The sequence below is a fragment of the Camelina sativa genome, chromosome 10 (genome assembly GCF_030686135.1).
Source record: "Camelina sativa cultivar CO46 ecotype springtype chromosome 10, ASM3068613v1".
NCBI lineage: Eukaryota > Viridiplantae > Streptophyta > Magnoliopsida > Brassicales > Brassicaceae > Camelina > Camelina sativa.
Window position 1 is genome coordinate 13,139,618 of NC_141889.1, and position 22,679 is coordinate 13,162,296.

The 22,679-nt window shown below is 34.2% G+C and overlaps 1 protein-coding gene, 3 long non-coding RNA genes and 1 other non-coding gene across 7 annotated transcripts; 2 read left to right on the forward strand and 3 right to left on the reverse strand.

Annotated features, from left to right (window-relative positions):
• The first annotated feature begins 276 nt into the window (after positions 1-276).
• Positions 277-383, forward strand: LOC147936073 (small nucleolar RNA R71). Its single transcript, XR_015569714.1, has one exon. It is a non-coding gene; the product is annotated as a small nucleolar RNA R71 (small nucleolar RNA).
• A 3,313-nt stretch (positions 384-3,696) lies between these two features.
• On the reverse strand, positions 3,697-5,660 carry LOC104718892 (uncharacterized). Of its 2 annotated transcripts, XR_015569306.1 has the most exons (5): positions 5,394-5,660; positions 4,693-5,295; positions 4,157-4,252; positions 3,999-4,027; positions 3,697-3,923 (listed from the first exon to the last, which is right to left on the reverse strand). It is a non-coding gene; the product is annotated as an uncharacterized LOC104718892 (long non-coding RNA). The 2 variants fall into 2 exon arrangements; XR_015569305.1 differs by lacking the exon at positions 3,697-3,923 and having other exon boundaries at positions 3,933-4,027.
• A 564-nt stretch (positions 5,661-6,224) lies between these two features.
• On the reverse strand, positions 6,225-6,972 carry LOC104718891 (uncharacterized). Its single transcript, XR_756473.2, has 3 exons — positions 6,728-6,972; positions 6,485-6,565; positions 6,225-6,412 (listed from the first exon to the last, which is right to left on the reverse strand). It is a non-coding gene; the product is annotated as an uncharacterized LOC104718891 (long non-coding RNA).
• Positions 6,973-12,800: 5,828 nt separating this feature from the next.
• Positions 12,801-14,771, reverse strand: LOC147936074 (uncharacterized). Its single transcript, XR_015567754.1, has 2 exons — positions 14,565-14,771; positions 12,801-14,420 (listed from the first exon to the last, which is right to left on the reverse strand). It is a non-coding gene; the product is annotated as an uncharacterized LOC147936074 (long non-coding RNA).
• A 2,982-nt stretch (positions 14,772-17,753) lies between these two features.
• On the forward strand, positions 17,754-22,081 carry LOC104718890 (putative protein S-acyltransferase 19). Of its 2 annotated transcripts, XM_019230465.2 has the most exons (11): positions 17,754-18,018; positions 18,123-18,214; positions 18,369-18,418; positions 18,578-18,691; positions 18,886-19,275; positions 19,387-19,455; positions 19,556-19,627; positions 19,709-19,837; positions 19,932-20,012; positions 20,324-20,524; positions 20,635-22,081. In XM_019230465.2, exons 3-11 carry the CDS (start codon positions 18,374-18,376, stop codon positions 21,688-21,690), a joined length of 2,157 nt encoding a protein of 718 aa, XP_019086010.1. In that variant the 5' UTR covers positions 17,754-18,018; positions 18,123-18,214; positions 18,369-18,373; the 3' UTR covers positions 21,691-22,081. The 2 variants fall into 2 exon arrangements, with proteins under 2 accessions (XP_019086010.1, XP_087325551.1); XM_087469425.1 differs by lacking the exons at positions 17,754-18,018; positions 18,123-18,214 and having other exon boundaries at positions 18,232-18,418.
• Positions 22,082-22,679: the final 598 nt, after the last annotated feature.

Here is a 22,679-nt window from a genome sequence, read left to right on the forward strand (position 1 = left end):
GCATGAACATGCTGCTGCTGGTTGAGGAGCTTGTCGAGCTTGTCATTGAGGGCTTTCATGTCCCTCTTGTACTTGGCATTTTCCTCTCCTGTAGATCGCACAGAGCGATCATATTCCTCATTGTAGTTGCCATCAGATTGAGCCAAGTTCTCCACTAGGTCCCAACCTTCATCGACATCCGTGTTGAAGAAGTTACCATGGCTTGCGGTGTCCAGCAACATCCGTATCTTGGGGACCACTCCTCTGTAAAGTGTGCTCAGCAATGAAGCATTGCTGAAGCCGTGATGTGGACATCGGGTAGTGTATCCCTTGAAACGTTCCTAAGCTTCACTGAACGTTTCATTGTTCTTCTGAACTAAGCCGGAAATGTCATTTCTCAGCCTTGCGGTTCTGGAGTTGGAGAAGAATTTACCCAGGAATGCCTTCTTGCATGCTTCCCAAGTGGTGATGGACTCCTTATGGAGCGATTTCTCCCAGATGTGTGCTTTGTCTCCCAAAGAGAATGGGAAAAGCCTGAGCTTGAATCCATCTTCACTGACTCCATTGACAATCCATGAAACTTATTACTTTGTATCATCTGGATGAGATTACTCTTGATCTCAAAATTGTTGTTCTGCACAGCTGGTGGCACAATGCCATTCCTTTGAGTGTGAGTAGTTTGAGCATCTCCTGCTCCGATATTGGTCCTTGCTTGAGGAGCTGGTGGACCGTTCTGATTATTCATCGTATCCTCAATGATTGCTGGTTCTGGTTGAACTTGTTGTTGTCTGAGGAGCCTAGGTCTGTCGATGTTGTCGATGAAAGGACTCAGGTTCTGGCTACCTCTGGATCGTGTTTGCATGCACAGGTAGTTGTCCGAGTGTGTACATGAGGATCAACTCGATCCAGGTGATCGAGTGACGGGTCGGGTGGGTGCTCGGGTTGTACCTGAGATTCAAAACAAACGATGCGAAAGCAAACAAGTCAATATCCAAACCAAATATAAACAAAAGAACTTGATCTAGCAAGTGCTGAAATCCTAAACGTAGCAAAATGAAATCAACCAAATGGCAACGGCGCCAAATTGATAGTTGGGTTTTCACCCAGGGTATCAATTCCCTATGCAGTTGTAGTACAAAGGGTTATCAATCCAAATGGTTGACTATTGCTAGCAGGAATGAGATAATCAGGACAATACAAGTCAAGCCAAGCAGATAGGGTTTTTTTTCTAACAGTCCTAAAATAAATAAAAGAAAGGGATATAAACAAAGAAACCACACGACCTAAGCACTCGATGCAAGCAGTCGAGTACATGATCGAGTGGGGTGATCGAGTAAGCAAATGAGATATGAACAGCTCGAGGTATTACTCGATGCAGGTTATCGTGTACCTGATCGGGTAAGTGGTCGAGTAAGTAAAGAAAATGTAAACAAATAAAATATGAAAGCTCCTAAGGATGGGGTAATCGAATCCTAAGTATTCTAGACTAGTACAGATGGCTTACATGCCTCAAGCAATTATTTCCTAGACAATGAATCTCTAAAACTTTGTCACCACACTCTCGCACTAGCAACAATCAACCTTGATCTCTTACCACACTCTCGCACTAGCAATATGAACAAGCAGGCATTAAGAGCCATTCATTATTGTCAGTAAACTCAAACTCATCTAATCCCTTACTCAGAGTCAAGTAAACCTCTAGCCTTGGCTAATTCACGCATCTCATCTACACCTCTCGGTCGCTGAAACGCCCTAGATCTAATCTCAACCTCTCGGTCTGTTGTCAGCATTAAGAACACCAACCTAGAAGGAAATCTATCAATCATTTACAATCACACTAAGACATCCTAACCGATCAAGAACACAAAATCATCTATCCCATCCCTAGAAACTTTACTACACTACTCGGACATGATAACAAGGAACAAAATAACGAAAATGAATGAAACTTGCGTTGTATTAAAAGATAGAGTAGAGTAGAAAGAGTAAAAGATAGAAATCTAAGAAAACTATAAAAACTATGAAATAAAAATGCAAAACGAAAAGGAAAATGTTTGAGTCGCTCAGTTCTCTCACAGAAGCTCTCGCTCTCTGGTTTGAGGGTCAGCGGCGTGCTCCCTTGCGAGCTAGGAGAGGAGGGGGTTTATATATGGAAACCCTTTTGACCTAGCTTCCCAGACCTGCCTGATGGTCTACTCGATGGGGTACACAAGGGTGAAGTCGGGTTACTCCTCGGGTGGATCTTCGGGTTGTTCTTCATGCTCTCGGATCCTCCTCGATCATGTTGGGGTTCAGACTTGTTCTTGCAGCTCGATGGCTCCTTCGGGTGCATGCTCGGATTATCCTTGTTTTTCTCCATTTTTGGCTCTTTAGCACCTGTTTTCATCCAAAATATGCAAATGCAGAAATACAACACCCTAAATAGTCTAAAAGTGAATTCTTACAGTTAATGACCTACCCTAAATGGTCTAAAAGTGAATTCCTACAGTTAATAACCTAAAAATGCTAAGTTAGAGGTATGAACAATGCAAAATATGGACAAAAAAGGATGCTAAAAACATATAAATTAGAGAGTTATCAGACCCACAAACTTAAATCTTGCTAGTCCTCTAGCAAGGAAGTAAGAGGGTGCGGTTTTAAAGTGGGGACTCATAACCTTAAGATGCTAAGCGAAGGATTCAAGCTATAGTCCTTAAAGATAGTTTAATGGTGCTAAGATCAATCAACATACTTACAAATATTTTTCTATGTTTATTACCATGCATCGATCTAGTTCAACCTCCAACTAAAGATAAAGAACATCTCTTTCACATTCAATTAAGTGTTTGGTGAATTCTTGCAGATGGAAGGTGAATCAAGCTCAATCGGTTTAAGGGTAAGGTTTTTTAGTAAAGTGGTTTCAAACAAATTCTTTGGGTGGTTTTCTCTCAAAAGAAGGAATGCTAGATAGTTGTGAAAACTATCTAAGACTGAGAACAATTTGGACATACAAAGCTTAACTCTTGATGATCTACCATTTTCTCATTCATCTCTTTTTTTTTATTATTAAACTCCCTAGAATTAAACTACCCACATCCTTGATTTTAACCCTTTTTTTTTATATATATATTCTCTAAGGTTTAGACTTTTAGACTTTAAACTTCTAGCTTTCTCTCTCTCTTTTTTTTTTTTTTCTTTCTTTGCTAAACTCCTAATATGAATATATATATTTTTTTGTTCTTTCTTTCTAGGAGACTATAACAAGAACTTTTCTCTTTTTTTTTTAGAGATTTAGAGCTAATTGACTCTAACCTTAGGGACTTTTTTTTTTTAATTTTATTTTATTCCACAACCCAACCCCAAATAAACATTCTAACCACCTATCTTTCAAAACCGAATCTATTTGCTAGTTCAAATTCTAATTAGCTAAATCAAGAGGCAGTTCTTTGTAAATCTCAATACTCTCAAGGTTTCACAACCTATAGCACAATGAAAGAGGCCTCACTCAACAATTCACAACAAGGTTTGAAAGAAAAGTTTGGGTTCATGGGTAGGACAAATGAATCGGTTTAAACGAAAAGATTGGTAAAAATGGAGTGCTAACCCGAGTTTAGAGTTACCATGAGCAAGTATTCAAGTTCCATAAGCAAGACAATTAAAGTTCAAATTAAATCCAATAATATAGAGATGTTATAATGTTCAAGCAAGTGGAGGAAACATTCAAAAGACACAAGGTTCTTAGCAAAGATTTTTCATTATTTTCCAAAGATTGATCTAGCAACAATGAACTGTGACTAAGGGCTATAGCTTCAATTCTAAGGTTTGATTTTAAACAAGGTATTTTTAATTATTGTCCCCTAAGGTTTGATCTAAGGTTGAGAGTTTGGTACAGAAGAAAAAAAACTAAGGTGAAGACTGGAGAGTATTTTTTGCTTCTTCTTCTTCTTCCACTTCCCCACGATGACCTATTTCAATTTTTCTAGATATTTAGCGTTTCTTCCATCACATTAGCTCAAGCTTTGATCTGAAAATCTTCTCACCATAAGTTCTCAAGCCACTTCGTATAAGTCTAGAGCAAAACAATGCATTCCAAAAGAGGCTATTATAATCTGGGGACCATGTACGTCTATAGTATTCAAACAAAATCGATACAAATAGATTTTATGTTAGTAATCGATACAAAGAGATGAATCTTTACCACTAAACATGAGCTCCAAATTTTGAAACCACTTCTGTAACTACCAAATTTGTATCCTCTCATCTGAATTAGTGAGGAAACAATCTTGTTAAAAGACTGTTTACACACAAAACAAACAGTCATTAGTTTTGTACCAAAGAAATAAGTTAAGAAGCTACAATGGATTACGGTTAACACTCAAACAAAATTCTGCAAATACATTCACACTCAAACATGAACCATGATACTAAAACAATCAAATTCAATATTCTTTCTATAATAAAATGCATCAAGAAGTCAAGAGACTTACACCCAATGATCCAAACTGAACAATAAAAAAAAAAAAAAAAAAAAAAAGAAGAAGTTATTAGAGAAGAAACATTTATGGTCAACTATGATTACTTTAGAAACACAACAACGGCTGCAAATTCACACAAAAACAATAGTTAAGTAAGCAAACCATTCCATTTTCCCATTGTATGAAATTATGAATTGAGCATCTGATATAGAAATAGAAGAGGATTCTTTTTTAAACATCCTAGGAAGAAAAGTCGAACCTGATGTTGATAATCAATTCGTAAGAAGTCCCCATCAGTGCTCTGATCAACTATAACAAATCTGGTTGTATTGTCTTCCAAATAACTACTCAGCTCCTGAAAAGATAAAAGATGATATTTTGCAATTTGCATTTGACGTCACAGCTCTCATAGACTCTGCTTTCTAAATCCGAGCTCTTTTGCATTGCATTCAAGTTAGTTCCAACCAACAACAACTGCATTACATCATTCACTTGCAGACAACAATACACAAATCTCAAATTTTGAGGAACAGATCACAAAAATCAGGTTCTGAATTAGAAGTTTTATTAAGAGTTCTGGGCTCCCTCTTTGATCCGATGTTGATTCAAGATCGTGCGGCGCCGTCTCCTGCCAAGCTGCCGAAATCTCAGATCATAGAATTACCAACTCATCAATAGATCCGACGACGAATCAATGAACCCAAAACCCTAGATTTCTCGACTTGCTGTCTTCTCTCTCTCTTTATCGTCACCGTAGTTGCTTTCTTCTTCCTCTACAACACCACCGACACTGCATCTCTTCTTTGTTTCCAGTCTCAGTCAACTCAGTCTCTTCAAACTCTCTCTCTCTCTCTCTCTCTCCCTCAAATCAAGTGGAATTCGATTAATTCGTATCAATTATACTGAACCAAAAAAACTTACATATAACAGGTTATGAAAAAAAAAAAAAAAAAGATTTACCTTCTAATCTACAAACCCAAAACGCCGCTTATCCATTATCTTCTCAAAAACTCTCACCCGCGATCTTCTGTTACATCAGGTGGAATTTGCACGCAACCACCACTTCAAACTCGTCACATGAAGAGGGAGAGATTCTCGAGAGAAGAAGTACAAAGAAAAGAAAACTTATGAAAGGTGTTCTAGGTAGACGACGATCAAAAGGAGGAAAATATCGATTAGGTTATTCAAGTCTATGTCTCTGGATCCAATCAATAATGTCGGATCCTCAATCAAACGGGTCGAGAGCTTTGACGGGTTAACGCACGGATCCCACCTCAATCGGGTCGGGTAATCGATTTCTCATTTGTTTTACCATATTACCCCTTCTAATTTCAATAAACACTCTCCTTCATAACTAATTGAGTGGTAATCTTGGAAATTTTTAGCAATATTTGATTTTATACTTCTCTTTTATATATATAGAAATGCCATTTTGAAAACTAAATCTTTTTAAACTGCCATTTCTATTTTGTCTTTTCAAAAATGCCACTTTTTACTTTTTAGCATAAGATAAAAAGACAAAATTACCCTGAAAGAAAAAAAGAAAAAAAAAAGTCAATTAAAATTGTTACTTTTAACAGCAAACAATCATTAATTGTGAATATTTTTGGATAGACAATATATTTACTTCCACATTATTTGCTTTTTCTTATGGTCAAGTTTTGTTGTCCATCCATCTTGTATTATATAATGGACAAGTTTGTTTATAAAAAATTAGTCCACTATTATGATATACAACGATATACATGTATTTTTGTCCACAATTAGTTTATGATGCATGACCAATACTAGTGCAAATTCCAACCAAGATAGACCAAACAGGAACGGACTACAACTTTGAAAATTGTCTATCAAAACAAAAAACAAAGAGAAACGTAAGCAAATTAGACCAGGAAATGGAAACATAAAACAAACTTGGAAATGCAACACTTGTGTACTCCTCGAGTCCATCGCTTATGTGTACGAGCTGGTAAGAAGATCTACAAGATGGACAATATAGTTAGTGGATGGAAAATATTTCTATCCTCTAGATCTGTTCCATCAATTAGTACCAGATCTTCAATGTTGTGTTCTGAGCGTCCAACTTTTGGGTTCTCTTTTAGTCCATTATATCCATCGACTGGTTGGAATATCTGAAAATGGACAACAAATGAGAGTTGGTATATTATTGATAAAGGGATAATGGACAAGCTAAGTGAAGGACAAGCTAAGTGAAAGACAAATTAATGTATTCTAGATCTGGTCCATGAGTTAAAACCTAATTTGACCTCAATGATAACATATGAATCTCATACCCAGCTTTAACAGAAGCGTCTCCAACGATGATACGAGCATCTTCTGCTATAGATAAAGGGATTTCTCATACACGACTGATAAAACTGGATTAGGAATTTGTTGGAGTAGGTTACGGAAAAAAACTATGTAGAGTAGGTTCTCTCTCCACTATATGAAGTTAGATGAAGAGATTCACCAAGAAGCTGCTGGAATATGAAAAGAGGAAGAGTTGCAGAGAAAGACGAGAGGTTGAAGAAAGAGAAAGGCTTTGTAAAATGTTTTTTTTTAAAGAGAGATTGGATAAGCTAAAATATCTAATATTGTTGTTTAACATTTACAGGGTAATATAGTCATTTTTAACTTGTCTCTGTGGTATCCGGGAAAAGAAATACTCAAAAGTGGCATTTGTCAAAAGAATGCACACAATTCATGGCACAACTTGGTAAATTTTTCTTTTCTTTTTCTTTTGCATATAATTAAAAAGCGGCAGTTTGGAAAAGAAAAACACAAAACTGGCGTTCCCCATAACTTTTGTTTTGAAAATGACATTTCTTGTGAAACTCCCTTTATGTAAACTCTAAGACGTTCTATAAAATGATCTGCAAGAGTTATTCTTTTTTAGCAAGTTAAATGTATCTAAAATATTTAAATTATATATACTAATTTCTTTTGGAATTATTTGAGGTATATTTTTTGGATATGACAAAGAAATATCTTCAAGTTTTGATATTTATTCAAATGGCAAGGATTAATTATGTAAATCATACAAATAAAAGGTTATTTTACCAAATGTATTTTTGAATTAATAATACGGGAATAGGGGAGTAACTAGTTCCCTATGCGCGACCAATTGTAATTTATAAATATAGTCATCTGTTAAATATTTTTTCTTTTAACATATACAAAAATATATATAATACTAGATTTTCACCCGCGGTACACCGCGGGGCAATTTTTTCTTAAATTAAAACTTTTAAAATTTAAGTTATAATTGTTTGTTGATTTTGTTTAGTGTTTGAAATCGTATAATTGTATTGAGATTGTTAATTTTAGGATTTAATCTGTGGTATATTGCATGATATTTTTGTTTACATTAGCGTAATTTAATTAAAATTTTTAATATTCTAAGATTGATGGTGTTAATAAAATAATAATAAGATAAAAACTAAATTAATAGTATTTTATTTATATATATCAACCCAATATAACCCCGTCACGTGATATTCAAAACTAAAAATTTTCTAAAACAATTTTTGGCAGAAGCATTTAATTTAGTATTTACTTAAATTACTGTAGTAACCTACAAGATAATTTTTACTTTTACATGCTACATTTTTATTTATTCTTAAAGTTATTTAATTTATTGTATTTTTAAAGATTTAATCCATAAGTTGATATATAAGTAATTTCTAACCTATTATTTTTATATTTTGCAAATGATTTAAACGCTAAAATAAAATTTAATTAGCAAATAAAGAGCATCATTGTAATGAAGAAGTCATATTTCTGGATTGTTTAAGTAATACTATGACGGTTATGTTATGTCAGTAAAAAAAATATTAGAAGAAGAGTTGTTAGTTTTGGTAAAGTAACAGATTCATGGGGTATGTTTTTATGTTGTGGTAAATCAAATGAAGTTATACACTATATGATATGGTAAATCAAATGAACCATCTAAATGTCTTTATGTTGGTGTACATTACTTGACGTATTCTTACTTTACTGAGTTTACTCTAGATGAGTTTTGTTAACTTAAAGTATATAAGAGCCTTTAGGTTATTTAAAAAAATACTGAACTCAGAAACTCCAGTTTTCAAACAATTTCCCTTGTACTTGACTGTAATCATTTATATAATAATAAACTTTTATGAGCTGATTCATTTTACAGTCGTTCTATTATATTGAAGTAAAACATGGAATAATTTGAAACAGGAGAGCAACCATCATCTCAACAGGTTAGTTTATTGTAATTGTATACTATTAAGCTTATGTGGTTCATATTAGCTAGGCATAAGTAGGATGAAAAAAAAGATGGTGAAACTTTATTGAATAACTAAGGAAAAGAGTAGGCAGAATTCTCATTTGCTTATTCATAACATTGTATAGTGAAATATAATTCAACCAAGATAACAAAGAATAGTTTCTAACAGGAAAAGAAAAAAATAACAGAGAATGGTCTTAGAAATGAAATTCAAACCCTCCAAGCTGTTTGGTAGGGTGAAACATATTTGAGGAATGAAAAAGTAGCTTGCAAGAGTTGTGTAGTTGTGATTGTTGATGTATAATCAAGATTTAGCTGTAGTATATATTTATAGGGACGATAAGGTCGACCCAACAAACCTTTACACACAAAAAAAGAAAAACTGATTAAGCAAGTAATTAGGAAGAAAATAAATATAATCTGTTTATTTTTGGAATATGCTTGGGATATGATCGGGAATCAATGCGTCGACATCACAAATCTTGGTTATGATCTTCCTCCAAGGTAAATCAAAACATTTAATGCGTAGGCCTATTTTTTTGGAAACTGGATTATGGGGAAAATATTGTTGTTAATAGGTAAATGAGATTAGTAAATTAATTATAATAGGTTGTTTAGGAAATGTGAGTAGTGAGAAAATTTTGTTTGGGAATGTATATATATATTTAATTAATTAGGAATCAAATATTTAATGATAATGGTAGTGATTCTAATTGTTTAGGAAAGTTGTGATTAGGGGGGGATTAATTGTATAAAAAAATCGGAAAGCTTATATCATATGGAATTTGCCGAAAAACATAAAAGAGAGTAATCTGATCAAACCATATTTATAAATTAAAATTAAAAATATTTAATACATTGGCAGTCTTGTAAATAGGTGGCAAGTTCAGGATTTATTTGCTAAATGTACTTGAAAAATGTATATATAGATTTTTAAAGTATGTTGGTGCATTATTTTTAACATTATTTTTTAATATTTAGTAAATACCCCCTCCCCTTCCAAAAAAGAATTCAAAATCCTCCAAAATTTTTAATTCAATCCCTCGCCCCCTAAAATTTTGGAGGATTTTAATTGAAATCCCATGTTATTCAATACTTTTTTTATTTAAAAATGTGATTTTGAGAGATTTCAAAAATAAATAAATAAAAATAAGATGACATAAAAATTTCAGAAATAATAACTCATCATCGATCTTATTATCTTCTTGTTCCACATCATATTCTTAGATTTTTGAGGAATTAATATATCTTAACTATTTAACGAAAACACCAAATTTAATTGACTTTGTTGTAACTAATTTTCCTATTACTAGAAAATGGTGTTATACATTTTAAAGTAAAAACTGAAACTGCATTAATTTATGATAGTTTAATTTAAAAATAAAGAAGATTTTCTAAAATATAAAAACTTCCCCTTTTTTTGGTTAGGAGGAGAAGGCTAGCGTCCCTCAGTTTATTAAAGAAAAAAAAATTACAATCTAATTTGTCGTGGAAACATAGTTCCACCAACATCTTCAAGCCAAAGAAATTTAACACAATCTGGAACAGACTCCAACAAATGAAAATCCAAAGGTAAGGAAAACGCATTGTTCGTCAATATGTCGTCCAAACGATTAGATTTTCTATAAACATGCGATATACGGACTATCCAGTCCCTTGTTATTAAAATATGACACAAACGTACTAGGAAAGACAACGGATGAGCATCACTAATCATTGCTTTGAGAAAATCGACCATAATCTCTAAATCCACCTCCAGTTCTAACCTCATAACCTAACGTTCCAAAGCAATATACAACCCATAATATTCAATATCATATATATTGTATTAAAGATACAACTCAAATAATTTTTAATTTATATTTCATATTTTAAAGTTATAGTTTGAGTGTTTTTAAAACATATGTACTAAAAGAAAGTAAATAAACAGAATAATATCATAACATAATATCTTTACCACCCAATGAAATAACAGAAAAAATAGTTTCAAAAATTAATTTATTGTTAATTATACTATCTATTTTAAAATGATCAGAAATAGAGATAATATATAGAAAAAATATATATATTATATTTGACACACTTTTCTTTTCATGAATTTTTATTTAAAAAAATAGCTAAACTTAGAGTATAAGTTTGTGATATCATTTTAATAAATTATTTTAACATTGACTTATCGTATATAAATTATGTGTTGTTAACTATTACTTTTAGATGTTGACAGTAAAATTAATATATTAGACAACATAAAATTATCTATCAAAGTAAATAAGTAAGGTCTTACACTTTTCTTTCTAGACTACTTACTAGTTTTTTATTTTCCAAAAAAGCAAAAATAGATATAAATATAATTTATCTTAACTATTTAACAAAAAGTCCAAATATAACTGGTGTAACTAATGGTTATATTACTATAGAAATATATTGTTTAAATAATTTCAACAATAGGTTGAAATACAAATATTTAATAACATGTACTTAACTTTTCTTTCGTTTGCCAAAAAAAAAGTACTTAACTTTTCTTTATATCTCATTATGACCCTTCTATGAAACACTATATAAAATTTATAAATTATAATATTATATTATAGCTGAATCGTAGTATTATGAAAATTATTTTACAAGACATATATTAACAATTGCATGTATATTACATATATAATTGAATAGAAACTTCAATCTATATTTCAAGTTATAATGCAAACATAAAAAAAAATGCATATATAACCCATGCGATAATAGATATAAACTGTAAAAGTATAAGAATGTCTAGAATATTCTAGAGTATATTTGTTAATAATTACTATATCTTTATATTTAGAAACTAGGTTAATTAGTTTCTCATTCTATTCCCTATATAAGCATATGTAATTCATTGTAATTATTATGAGAGTCAATATATTATTTCCTAAACACTAAGGTGTTCTTCTCTCATCAGTGTCTTACATGGTATCAGAGCAGATTTGCTCCAGAGTTTAGATCTAACGATCAAACTCGTTTTATTATTATTATTTTTTTTGTTAAGCCAAGTGCTTCCACATTCAAGTTCATCATGAACCTCTGAATCTAAGCTACCGAGCTTCTCTTTGTTCAGATCTATGATCTATGAATCTAAGCCAAGTGCTTCTTCTTTTTATTTTTCTTTATTTTGTTAAAAAAAAATAATTGTTTTCATCATTCAAGCTTCTTATGAGCCTTTGAATCTAAGCCAAATGTTTTTTCTTTTTATTTTTCTTTATTTTGTTAAAAAAATGTTTTCATCATTCAATCTTCTTATGAGCCTTTGAATCAAGCCATAATGCTTCTTTAAATTATTATTTTTTAAAATCATCTTATTCTACTTTTCAAGCCATGATGCTTCTTCAAAATTTTATTTATTATGTTTCAATTCAGTTTTAAAAAAAAAAATTATTATCATTCTCTTAGGCCAAAGTGCTTCGTTCTATTTAATTTTCCTTAAAAAAAAACCCCATCGGATCTCCTTCCATAATCAAGCAAACTCCAACCCTCTCAGTTGTACAACGATCTCTCTCATAAAGACGTTTCCAGATCTGGCTGCCACCACCAACAACGTTGTGTTCATTCGTCGTCTCACAATCTCTCTCCGTCAGACGTTTCCACATCATTGATCAATCTCAAACCGCTGATTCCACCGTCTCTTCATCACGACCTTAAGATTGAGGGGGCGTGTAGAAGTATAAGAATGTCTGGAATATTCTAGAGTATATTTGTTAATAATTACTATATCTTTATATTTAGAAACTAGGTTAATTAGCTTCTCATTTTATTCCCTATATAAGCATATGTAATTCATTGTAATTATTACGAGAATCAATATATTATTTTCTAAACACTAAGGTGTTCTTCTCTCATCATAAACCACGACTATGCACATATATTGGCTTAATTTGATTAACTTTGGTTAGAGATCTTTCTTGTTGATGACTTCCGGTTGGAGTTTGGTTGGAGTTATATGTCCTTTATAAAACTACTCGATCGAGTATATGTCTTTACTGGCTAATCTTGTCTGTTTAAAGTTTGGTTGCTAACCAGAAAAAAAGTAATCATAGAAATCATTTTGAGTTTTTGACAAAAAAAAAAAAAAAAAAAAAAAAAAAAAAAAAAATCATTTTGAGTATTACAAAGCGACAAGCATATGATGATATGACAAAAAACTATATGTTGAACAATTTTAAAATCCAAACGATGTCTATTCCTTTAATCGCGGAAATTGAAACTTGGTACGCTACATCCACTTCGTTCCAATCACCACAATTCTAACCGTAGTCTCAACCTGAATCCAAGACATCTTCTCATCCACAAACGTATTCAAGAAGCATATGAAAACAGCAGGAAAAATAAGAGAGACGCACAGTATAGGGGGGAGGAGATCCAGGACAAGAACGAGTATCAACCAATTAATACCGTGCCATTGACGAAACCAAACATTGAATCTTTTTGTTTAGGGATTCAGACCTGCCAAGCAAGCGCACCTGTCATGGCAAAGGTCATATGCATCCCTTTCTTTTCAGTTTGGAAGCCCAAGCAAGAAAGTAAATCTATGGAGATAGATTCAAGTTCCTTCTTTTTAAAAACTCAACGAGGGACGTTGATTAGAATCAACAGAGTTGATGGTTAGTGGGTCAACGAGAGTTGATGATGAGATCAACGAGAGTTGATTAAGATCAACAGAGTTGATAATCAGATACTCCACTTATACGCGTAGCCGTAGGGTCATATTATTTAGGGTCTTAGACCTGCCAAGCAAGCGCACCTGTCATGGCATAGGTCAAATACAATGCAAGATCCTTGCTTCTTTTATCGACGAGAGGGTTGATTAGGATCAACGAGAGTTGATATCAGATGCTGTGTTTGTCCCAAATCCCAACACGCTCATATTGATTGATCCCTACAAAGAAAACCAAACATGGTTTGGATTTAGACCTGCCAAGCAAGCGCACCTGTCATGGCAAAGGTCATAGACATCCCCTTCTTTATACATCTGTTCCTTCTGTTTTTTAAATCAACGAGGTTGATTAGGATCAACGAGAGTTGATCACATATTATTTAGGGATTTAGACCTGCCAAGCAAGCGCACCTGTCATGGCAAAGGTCAGACACATCCCCTCCCTTTTTACTCTATATGAAGATAGATAGGAACTTTGGAAGCCCAAAGAAAAACCTAATTAACCAAGTGTTAAAGATCCTTGCTTTTTTTTTATTTTATCAACGAGAATTGATGACGAGATCAAGAACAGTTGATCGTTGAAGCATCAACGAGATTTGATGATGAGATCAACGAGAGTTCGTTGAAGCATCAACGAGAGTTGATGATATTAGAGCATCAACGAGAACTGATTAGGATCAACGAGTGTTGACGATGAGATCAAGAAGAGTACTTGATCGTTAGAGCATCAACGAGAATTGATTAGGATCAACGAGTGTTGATGATGAGATCAAGAAGAGTACTTGATCGTGAGAGCATCAACGAGTGTTGATGATGAGATCAAGAAGAGTACTTGATCGTGAGAGCATCAACGAGTGTTGATCGTTAAAGCATCAACGATAGTCGTTGATTAGGCTCAACGAGTGTTGATGATGAGATCAACGAGATGAGTTGATTGTTAAAGCATCAACGAGTATTGATGATGAGATCAAGGATTGATCGTTAAAGCATCGACGAGAGTTGATATCAGATTCGTTTGTCCCAGCACGGTCATATATATTGGAACCTACAAGAATACGAAACAGATCTGAGATATATATGTATAAGCAGAAGACCCGAGATATTTAGAAACAGAGAAAACCTAGTCTACGCATGTAAGGAAAAATATAATAAAAACTCCTAGACATAGAAGATAACGTATAATACGTACCTTGATGACAAGCCAAACCCTAACAAGAAGAACATCGACTTCTGATTGTTAATAAACGAGGGTTGATCATGGAGATCAACGAGAGTTGACAACGAAGATCAACAACGAGAGTTGATTAGATATAGATCAACGAGGGTTGACATGAAGATCAACAAGGGTTGATAATGGTGATCAACGAGGGTTGATGAATTAGATGATGCTTAATTTGTCACAATATATAGAGAGAGCAAACACCATAATCCTAGTTGGTATAGGAAAGATCCTACGGTTGTTAATTATTTTAGTGGTAAGCAATCGACGGTGCAGATTAAACACAATGATGAAAAGTCGATAAAAGACATAACAGAAGTCGGTGCCCTTCGGTTAACTTTGGTTAGATATATTTCTCATCAGTCCGGTTTGACTTCGATTACAGAGTCCCAATTCGAATCGGAGCTTGGACTACCAATATCAAATACCTAAACTAGACCAGCCTTTCCTATTGCATTCAAAGATCATTGTTTTTGTTATTTGAACGACTTGAAAAAACAAAAAGCCATAAAATCAAAGGTTTGGTTTAACAAGAAAGATCAAATCGAAACTAAAAATTAAAGTCGAATCAACAACAACAATCATGAACTAACTAATGGGTTCTCTAACGTAGATGGTTTTACATATTCGTATATCAATCAACACAAACGCGATGAATATATCAAAATCGTATAAGATTAGAATCATCGTTCCAAGATCGTTGTAAAAGGCGAGTGATTACAAAATACCCAAGATTGAAGCACCACATGAAAAAATGAAGCAGATCACTCTTCAAAGATTGGTCCAAGATAGTCACCTTCCAAGCTAGCCAACGCCTGAAACTCTCTATCTGCCTCCATCCACTTCATCCCAAGCACCACAACCCTCATTGTAGCCTCAACCTGGATCCTAGACATCTTATCATTCATGAAGATCGGGTTCTCTCCTGGGATGTACTCGAATCCGACATCTTCGTGTATGAGAGGTAAACATTCTCGATTGGACCACACTCATGAAGACACCATGCTTCAACACCTTGTGCACCACACCGTGAATTATCTCTCCTTTAAAGATCTTGAACGTCATTCCGCCTGAACATTACCGGGAACAGAACTTCATCCGTGTGCTCCCTGATTTTGCCTTCTCCAATCTTGTCCAGAGTTGTGATCACTGCCACGTAGTAGCCAAGCTCCTTGGTTGCTTCCTTGGAAGCAAATACGTCTAGCTACACTACCAAAAACAGCTTAAGTTAAATCACTTAAATTGAATCATAAAACTAAATGATAGTATATTAAATTATTTATTTATAATTGATACAAAAATTAAAATGTAACATCAGTTGCAATAACCGATGCTGTTATTAATTTGTGTGGCATCAATTGATTAAAACTGATGCAAAACTAAATTAATTTGTATCAATTTTACATATTGATGCAAATATAAAAATTTACATCACTTCAATAATTGATATGTTTATCAATTTATATTAATATCACTTAAGAAAGTGATATATGATTTACATCACTTAAAAGTGATGCTGATTAAATGATACTAGTTACATCCAAACAAAACTGTATCGGTTCGTAACTTAAACTACCAGTTTTTTAATGACTTCATATCACTTTTTTTTTTATTGCAGAACCAAAAAAAGTCTCTTTTGTTTTCAATTTTTTTTAAATGGGCGTCAGTTTTTTGTTTTTTACCTCCATAATACCATAATTCAAGATATTGTTGAAAACAGAATATTCATTTTCCCCACTATTAAGTTAATCCTAACTTCTCTAAAATTCTCTAGTAATCTACGCTTACTTTGCATTATTTAACAGTTTCTTAAAGTTCTTTTTAATATAACTTCTTCTTTTTCTTCTTCTTCTTCCTCTTCTTCTTTCTTTTATCAATATACCTTATTAATACATTATTAACTTTACAGTGATTTGCCCTTTCGTATGCCATGCAAGCGCACCGAGAAAAACGAACCATGCCACCGTCCCTAGAGCGCCAATCGTTCATGTCTACGTTTGTGTAACCGGTGAAGAAGATCGTAGAAGTCATCGCAAAAAAAATGTCAACGATGTACAATCCTTAGGCTAAGGTCATAGTAGTTCCATTTACTACAACTTTTGATATCAAGATGATGAAGGATGGTGAGAGAGACCGTGAGAAGGATAAAAACACTTTTCGATGATGTCAATTAATATTTCTAGGATTATGACACCTAGAAGGAGCTGAGCGGACGTGATGGAGATTATAGTGACATATGTCTCTGTAATTCACCGTTGATGGAAAGATGTAAAAGATTTTCAACATGAGATTCAAAGGCTATGGTGAATTAGGAACAAAAGTGTTTATGATTTTGAGATTTTTTTTTAATTCTGAACAATGTATTTGTGTTTCTATGAAATTTATGATTTTTATATTATTTTCTTTATAATTATTGATTATTAAAAATAGCAAAATTATTATAATTATTTCTAAAAACTAACAGTAAATTTATCGATTATTCATATTTGATTTAATTTAACTTTTTAATTGTAAAATATACAATTATTTGAATCATTTATTAAAACTGATATTGTCTTAACATCAGCTACTTAAAATTGACATAAATATTTAGCATCACTTACTATAACCAAAACAGATATTAAATTCATTTATATTAACTGATGTAAAATTAGTATCATTTTTTGCAATTGATACATAATAACTTCAAGTACAATAATCGATACAAAGATTTGTCTCAACCAATGCGAATTATTTGCATCAACAAAATATAAATTATTTATTAAATTGATGTAAATTATTTTTGTATCATTTAAATCTCATGCAAAAATATAATATAAATGATGTAATACCATTTATTTTTGTAGTGCTAGTACACAAATACAACTAACAACTACCATTTAACCAGCTAGAGAAAGCAAAATACATTAAGGCCAAGATAAAAACTTTGAAATTGACTAAAGATAAACCACAAAAGATCAACGATTTTTACATGCCTACACTCGTGGAAACAGTTTCAACCACCTACATACTTAAAACTTAAAACTGATGACGTCCTCCAAAGAGAAAAACTAAAGAACAATTCCACTATTTTGACTAGAACCTATAACTAAGTTTTTTTTTTTTTTGGTTTATCAAATTTAGCATAACAAAATGTACTCATACATCCAAAAGTTCTGTAAACTCATTTTGTCATTATAAAAAAAACATCCAAATTATAAAATAGACAAAATATTCTGACCCAAAAACAAGAAAACACAGTCTATATCAATATTCTCTTTTAATCAGCAGAGAATACAGCTTTTGGTACTACTAACCAGTAACCACTTTCATTTGTCCGTCTCGCATTCTTTTAGCCTGTCAACGCTTTTCTATTTTGTCTTTTTTCTCTCTTCTTCTTCCTCTTCTTTCTCCAGCTACTTTGGTCTTCCGCCATGGCTACCCAGTAAGTTTCTTCTTTCTCTTCTTATTATTAGAGGACTGTGTATATATATATATTTTGGTAACTCATCTCTAATTTAATTTCACATTCCTTTAATTTATTTACAGGAGTCTACTTTCCTCTTTCGTCACTTGACTATGACTGACCTACCATATACTTAGAGAGAGAGACGAAGACAAAAAAAAAGATATTTTCTTCAGTTGGGTTTCCCTTTTATTCTTCTGGGTTCCACGATACTGCGAGCAAAATTGTATCTTTTTCACGATTTGCGGCGGCGTTAGGGTTTCGCTTTTGGATTTTGTGATTCTTGAAGTAGTAAGCTTTTTTTTTTTTTTTTTTTTTTTGGGGGATAGCAAAAATGGTGAGGAAACATGGTTGGCAACTTCCTGCTCACAAATTTCAGGTCTTTATTTCCCAACCTTCTCTACAATTTTAGATATATCAATCATTTGATTCTCTTTGCATTGTGCTTCTTTGTCCACGAATTTAGTTGATTTGTTTCTTCTGATGTTTATATTGCTGTGATGCGTTTGCTTAACGAAATTTGTGGTCTTTTGTGCAGGTGGTTGCGATTACTGTGTTCTGCTTGTTGGCTGTTGCATACTATGCTTTCTTCGCTCCTTTTGTTGGAGGACGCATCTGGGAGTATATTCTTCTCGGTGTTTACTCTCCTGTGGTATGTAAATATATCCCCTCAAGCTATGGTTTTATGATGTATTGGATTCAGGCTCGTTGTTGGGTTGAATGAAATCAATGATGACTTATATATATGTTTCTCTCTTTTTCTATTGGATATTGCTAGGCTTTAGACCACTTAAGGTAATCATTTTTTTGACGCCCCTTATGCTGCTTTGTGCCATGTGTTTGCAGGCTCTTGTTGTTTTCATTCTTTATGTTCGGTGTACTGCGATCAATCCTGCAGATCCGGGGATCATGTCGAAGTTTGAAAGAGGTGCAAACAGAGGTGATGAATTACCTACTGCCAAAGACATCTCGAGAAAATTTGATGAAATGGGCAGCCAGCTGCAGTCTTCTCCTTCGGTTGCTTCGAGGACTTCTACTTTACCAGCAAACTCTAGCGTGAAGGGATCTGTTGGAGATGCTCAGAGAGTGGAAGCTGCTCAGAAAAATTCTTGCTTTAATCCTTTGGCGATATGCTGTGGCGTGTTTGTTTATGAAGATTGTCGCGGCAAGGAAGAGAGCGATGAACAGCAGGGGGACAGGGAAGAAGCCCTGTTTTGTACGTTGTGCAATGCTGAGGTATTATGTTTACAATTGCTTAGTTCTTTGCTTCCGGAAGCTACATCTATTGCTTAACTATTTCATGTGCATATGTATGTTCTTAATATTCATTTGTGTTCTCTGTGACAGGTCCGTAAGTTCAGCAAGCATTGTCGAAGTTGCGACAAATGTGTAGATTGTTTCGATCATCATTGCCGGGTAAATTTCTTACATGACAATTGACTGTTTCTTGGAACTTATTGACTAGCGGTTTATGGGTGTGATCAAATAATGACACAGCTGTATTTAAATGTAACAGTGGCTTAACAATTGTGTTGGTCGCAAGAATTATATGACGTTTATATCACTGATGGCTGTCAGTCTTCTCTGGGTACGTATATTCTCCTGACATGCTATTTATCAAGCTCACTGTTTGCTTAAATGGTAATAAATAACATTTTCTCCTTCTCAGCTCCTTATTGAAGCAGGAGTTGGAATTGCTGTTATAGTGCGTGTATTTGTTAATAAGAAGGACATGGAAACCGAAATCGTCAATAGACTTGGAAATGGATTTTCTCGGGCACCATTTGCTACGGTTGTTGTAAGTATTCTTAGTGAAAGGCTAAGGCAGTTGAGTTGCAATAGGGTGAGCATCTATTGTCAATGTTTCTGATGTTTTCTTACAATTTATGTAGGGTGTCTGTACTGCTGTTTCCATGCTAGCATTGTTTCCACTGGGTGAACTTTTCTTTTTCCACATGCTCCTCATTAAAAAGGTGGGTATGGAAGAAGTCAATATCGCTATTATATGCTTGTAATGCATTTGCTTTATTGGAATGAATCTTGGTAAGAAAGTATAAAAAGAATTCATTGTTATTTTAATCTTGTATTCAACATGGTTCCCAAAATAATTGAGTAGCACATGAAAATGCATGCTCTTCATAGTTGTGAGATAGAATTTGTTTCTCTTCATGATGAAGTCCATGTGATCCATTCCTCTAACTCGCCTTACTCTACTTTGTTTGTAATTTGGCTGATCATATGTTCTAAGCTATGTGAACTCATTTTTCGTGTGTAATACGAATAGGGCATTACAACTTACGAGTATGTTGTGGCAATGAGAGCAATGAGCGAGGCACCAGCTGGAGCTTCAGTTGATGAGGAACTTCCTAACGTGCTGTATTCTCCCTCTGGATCTGCCACGACTGGCTTTAGTGGTGGAAGCTCCCTCGGTTTACCTTACAAGGGAGCCTGGTGCACTCCTCCTAGAGTGTTTGTTGATTATCAGGTATCATTTGCTTTTCCAAGAGCTCTAGTTAGAACAATTTTCATAGAGCTTCCACTAGGTTCCTGTTTGGTTATAATATGTCTGCTTGGTACTTTTTATCTATGTTACAGGACGAAGTAATTCCTCATTTGGACCCCAGAATGATTCCATCGACTGTAGATCCAGATGCAACTGAATCAGCAGAGAGGGGCAACAAGATTCCAAAGAGACCTGTCAAAATTAGTGCTTGGAAGCTTGCAAAGTTGAATTCAAATGAAGCTACAAGGGCAGCAGCCAGAGCAAGAGCATCCTCATCAGTCCTAAGACCAATTGAAAACCGTCATTTACATGATGATGAACTTAGTTCCAGGAGTGGCACCATCAGTGTTGTCAGCAGTGTAAGCACAGATGCAAATGGGGGTGTGTTGAGCAAAGAGATGAGAAACAATGATCCAAGGTTTTCTCATTCAAGAAACTCTTTTGCTCCAAGCCAAGGTAGTCGGGACGATTACGAGACAGGGACTCACAGTATGAGCAGTTTCAGCAGTCCAAGTCACGTTCACGAAACTGTCTCACTTAGTCCTCTCCCCCAGTATCATACAGCTGGCCACCGCTTCACTGCAGCGGCTGTGTCGAATTCTTCCCGGCCACCTCTTAATCCAGCAACTAATCACATGCTCCACTCAACCTTTGATGAAAAGATAATGCAGAAAGGAAACCATCCTGATCCACTGCTTCTCCCTGCTCCTGCCGCTTCTCTTCTGAGAGATGTGAGAAGAACATCAGTTGTTTGGGACCAAGAAGCAGGTAGATATATATCAGTTCCTGCAACAACATCTGAACCAAAAACCAGATTGTCCTCACAGAACCAGCCAATTCCTAGCTCACACATTGGTAACACTCAGAATCCAAGACCAGTTGTTATTCAACCTCAAGATTCTTCTTCATCTGGAAGGGCTCCACATCCGCAGCAGCAAGGAGAGAGGCTGACGTATACAGGTGACTCAATCTTCTTTGGAGGCCCCTTGGTAAATATCCCGAATAGAGATAGCCTAAGACACGAAGGAGACTCAGGAAGAGAGGGACAAGACAGAATGACATTGACATTGCCTCGGGAAGCTCGATTCAAAAGAGACACAACCTCAAACCAACTTCCAGTGTTTGCTCCTGTGGGTACCCGCAAGTAAAACCATCACTCTTTCGAGGCTTTGATCTCGCCGATATAAGGACTGACAGAACAAGGACAGGTAGCTGCTTGAGGGCCAAAACCGATGGAGTTAGCTTAACGGTTGCAGGAAAGTCTCTGGGATTGATATGATTGTGTGAATCTCTTGGATATATGCTCTAGAGGTTTGCAGATGAGTTGATGAGGTAGAAAGTAGAATCCTATGTGATAATTTCTTTCTTCTTCCTCGGGTTCCATATTCTTAGCCAGATATGACTCTTTACAATTCGATTTTTAGAATCAATATTTGTTGTATAACTCCATGAATCTCTAACCTCTTCCTCTTATTGTCATATTTTATTTTAAAACAAAAATCCAGAAAATTGAGTAATATATTGTTCTATCTCCAAAAATATAAGAGTGAGCATTTGCTAACATATATGAACGAAGTTGAAAATGAAAATCTACTGTTGGCGCCAACGCGGAAACAACTCGGTAGACGGCCCCGGCTGCCAAACCAACAGAAACGACGATGACCTTTTTTTTTTTTGAGTTATATAGTTTTGAATGGATGTTATGGAGTATGGACGATGCGGATTACATGAGTCTATTTTTTTGATGGATAACAATTTATTTCAGACCAATTTTATTTCTACGCAAAAGCAGTATATAATTGGTGTGCGGCAATCTTTGTTTTCTTTCTATTTCTCTTTGAGAACAACCGATGAAGTTTGTAAAACTCTGTTTCTTTATTATTATCTCAAGATGATTTACAATATTTAGTCACATTGTCTTATATAGAACCTCTAGAGAACAATCTAAAATTAGATGACTCATCACTCAAGATAACAACGGTAAATAGTTTAGTTTTCATTCTTATCTTGTAGAACTTCAAATTGGTTATGAATGAGAGGTGTTGCATAAAGTACAATCAAATTTGTCTTAACTTGTGAGTGTTGACTTGGTTTGCAAATTGGGTCTTTGTCTTGTTAAATTGTTTTCGGGCCATTT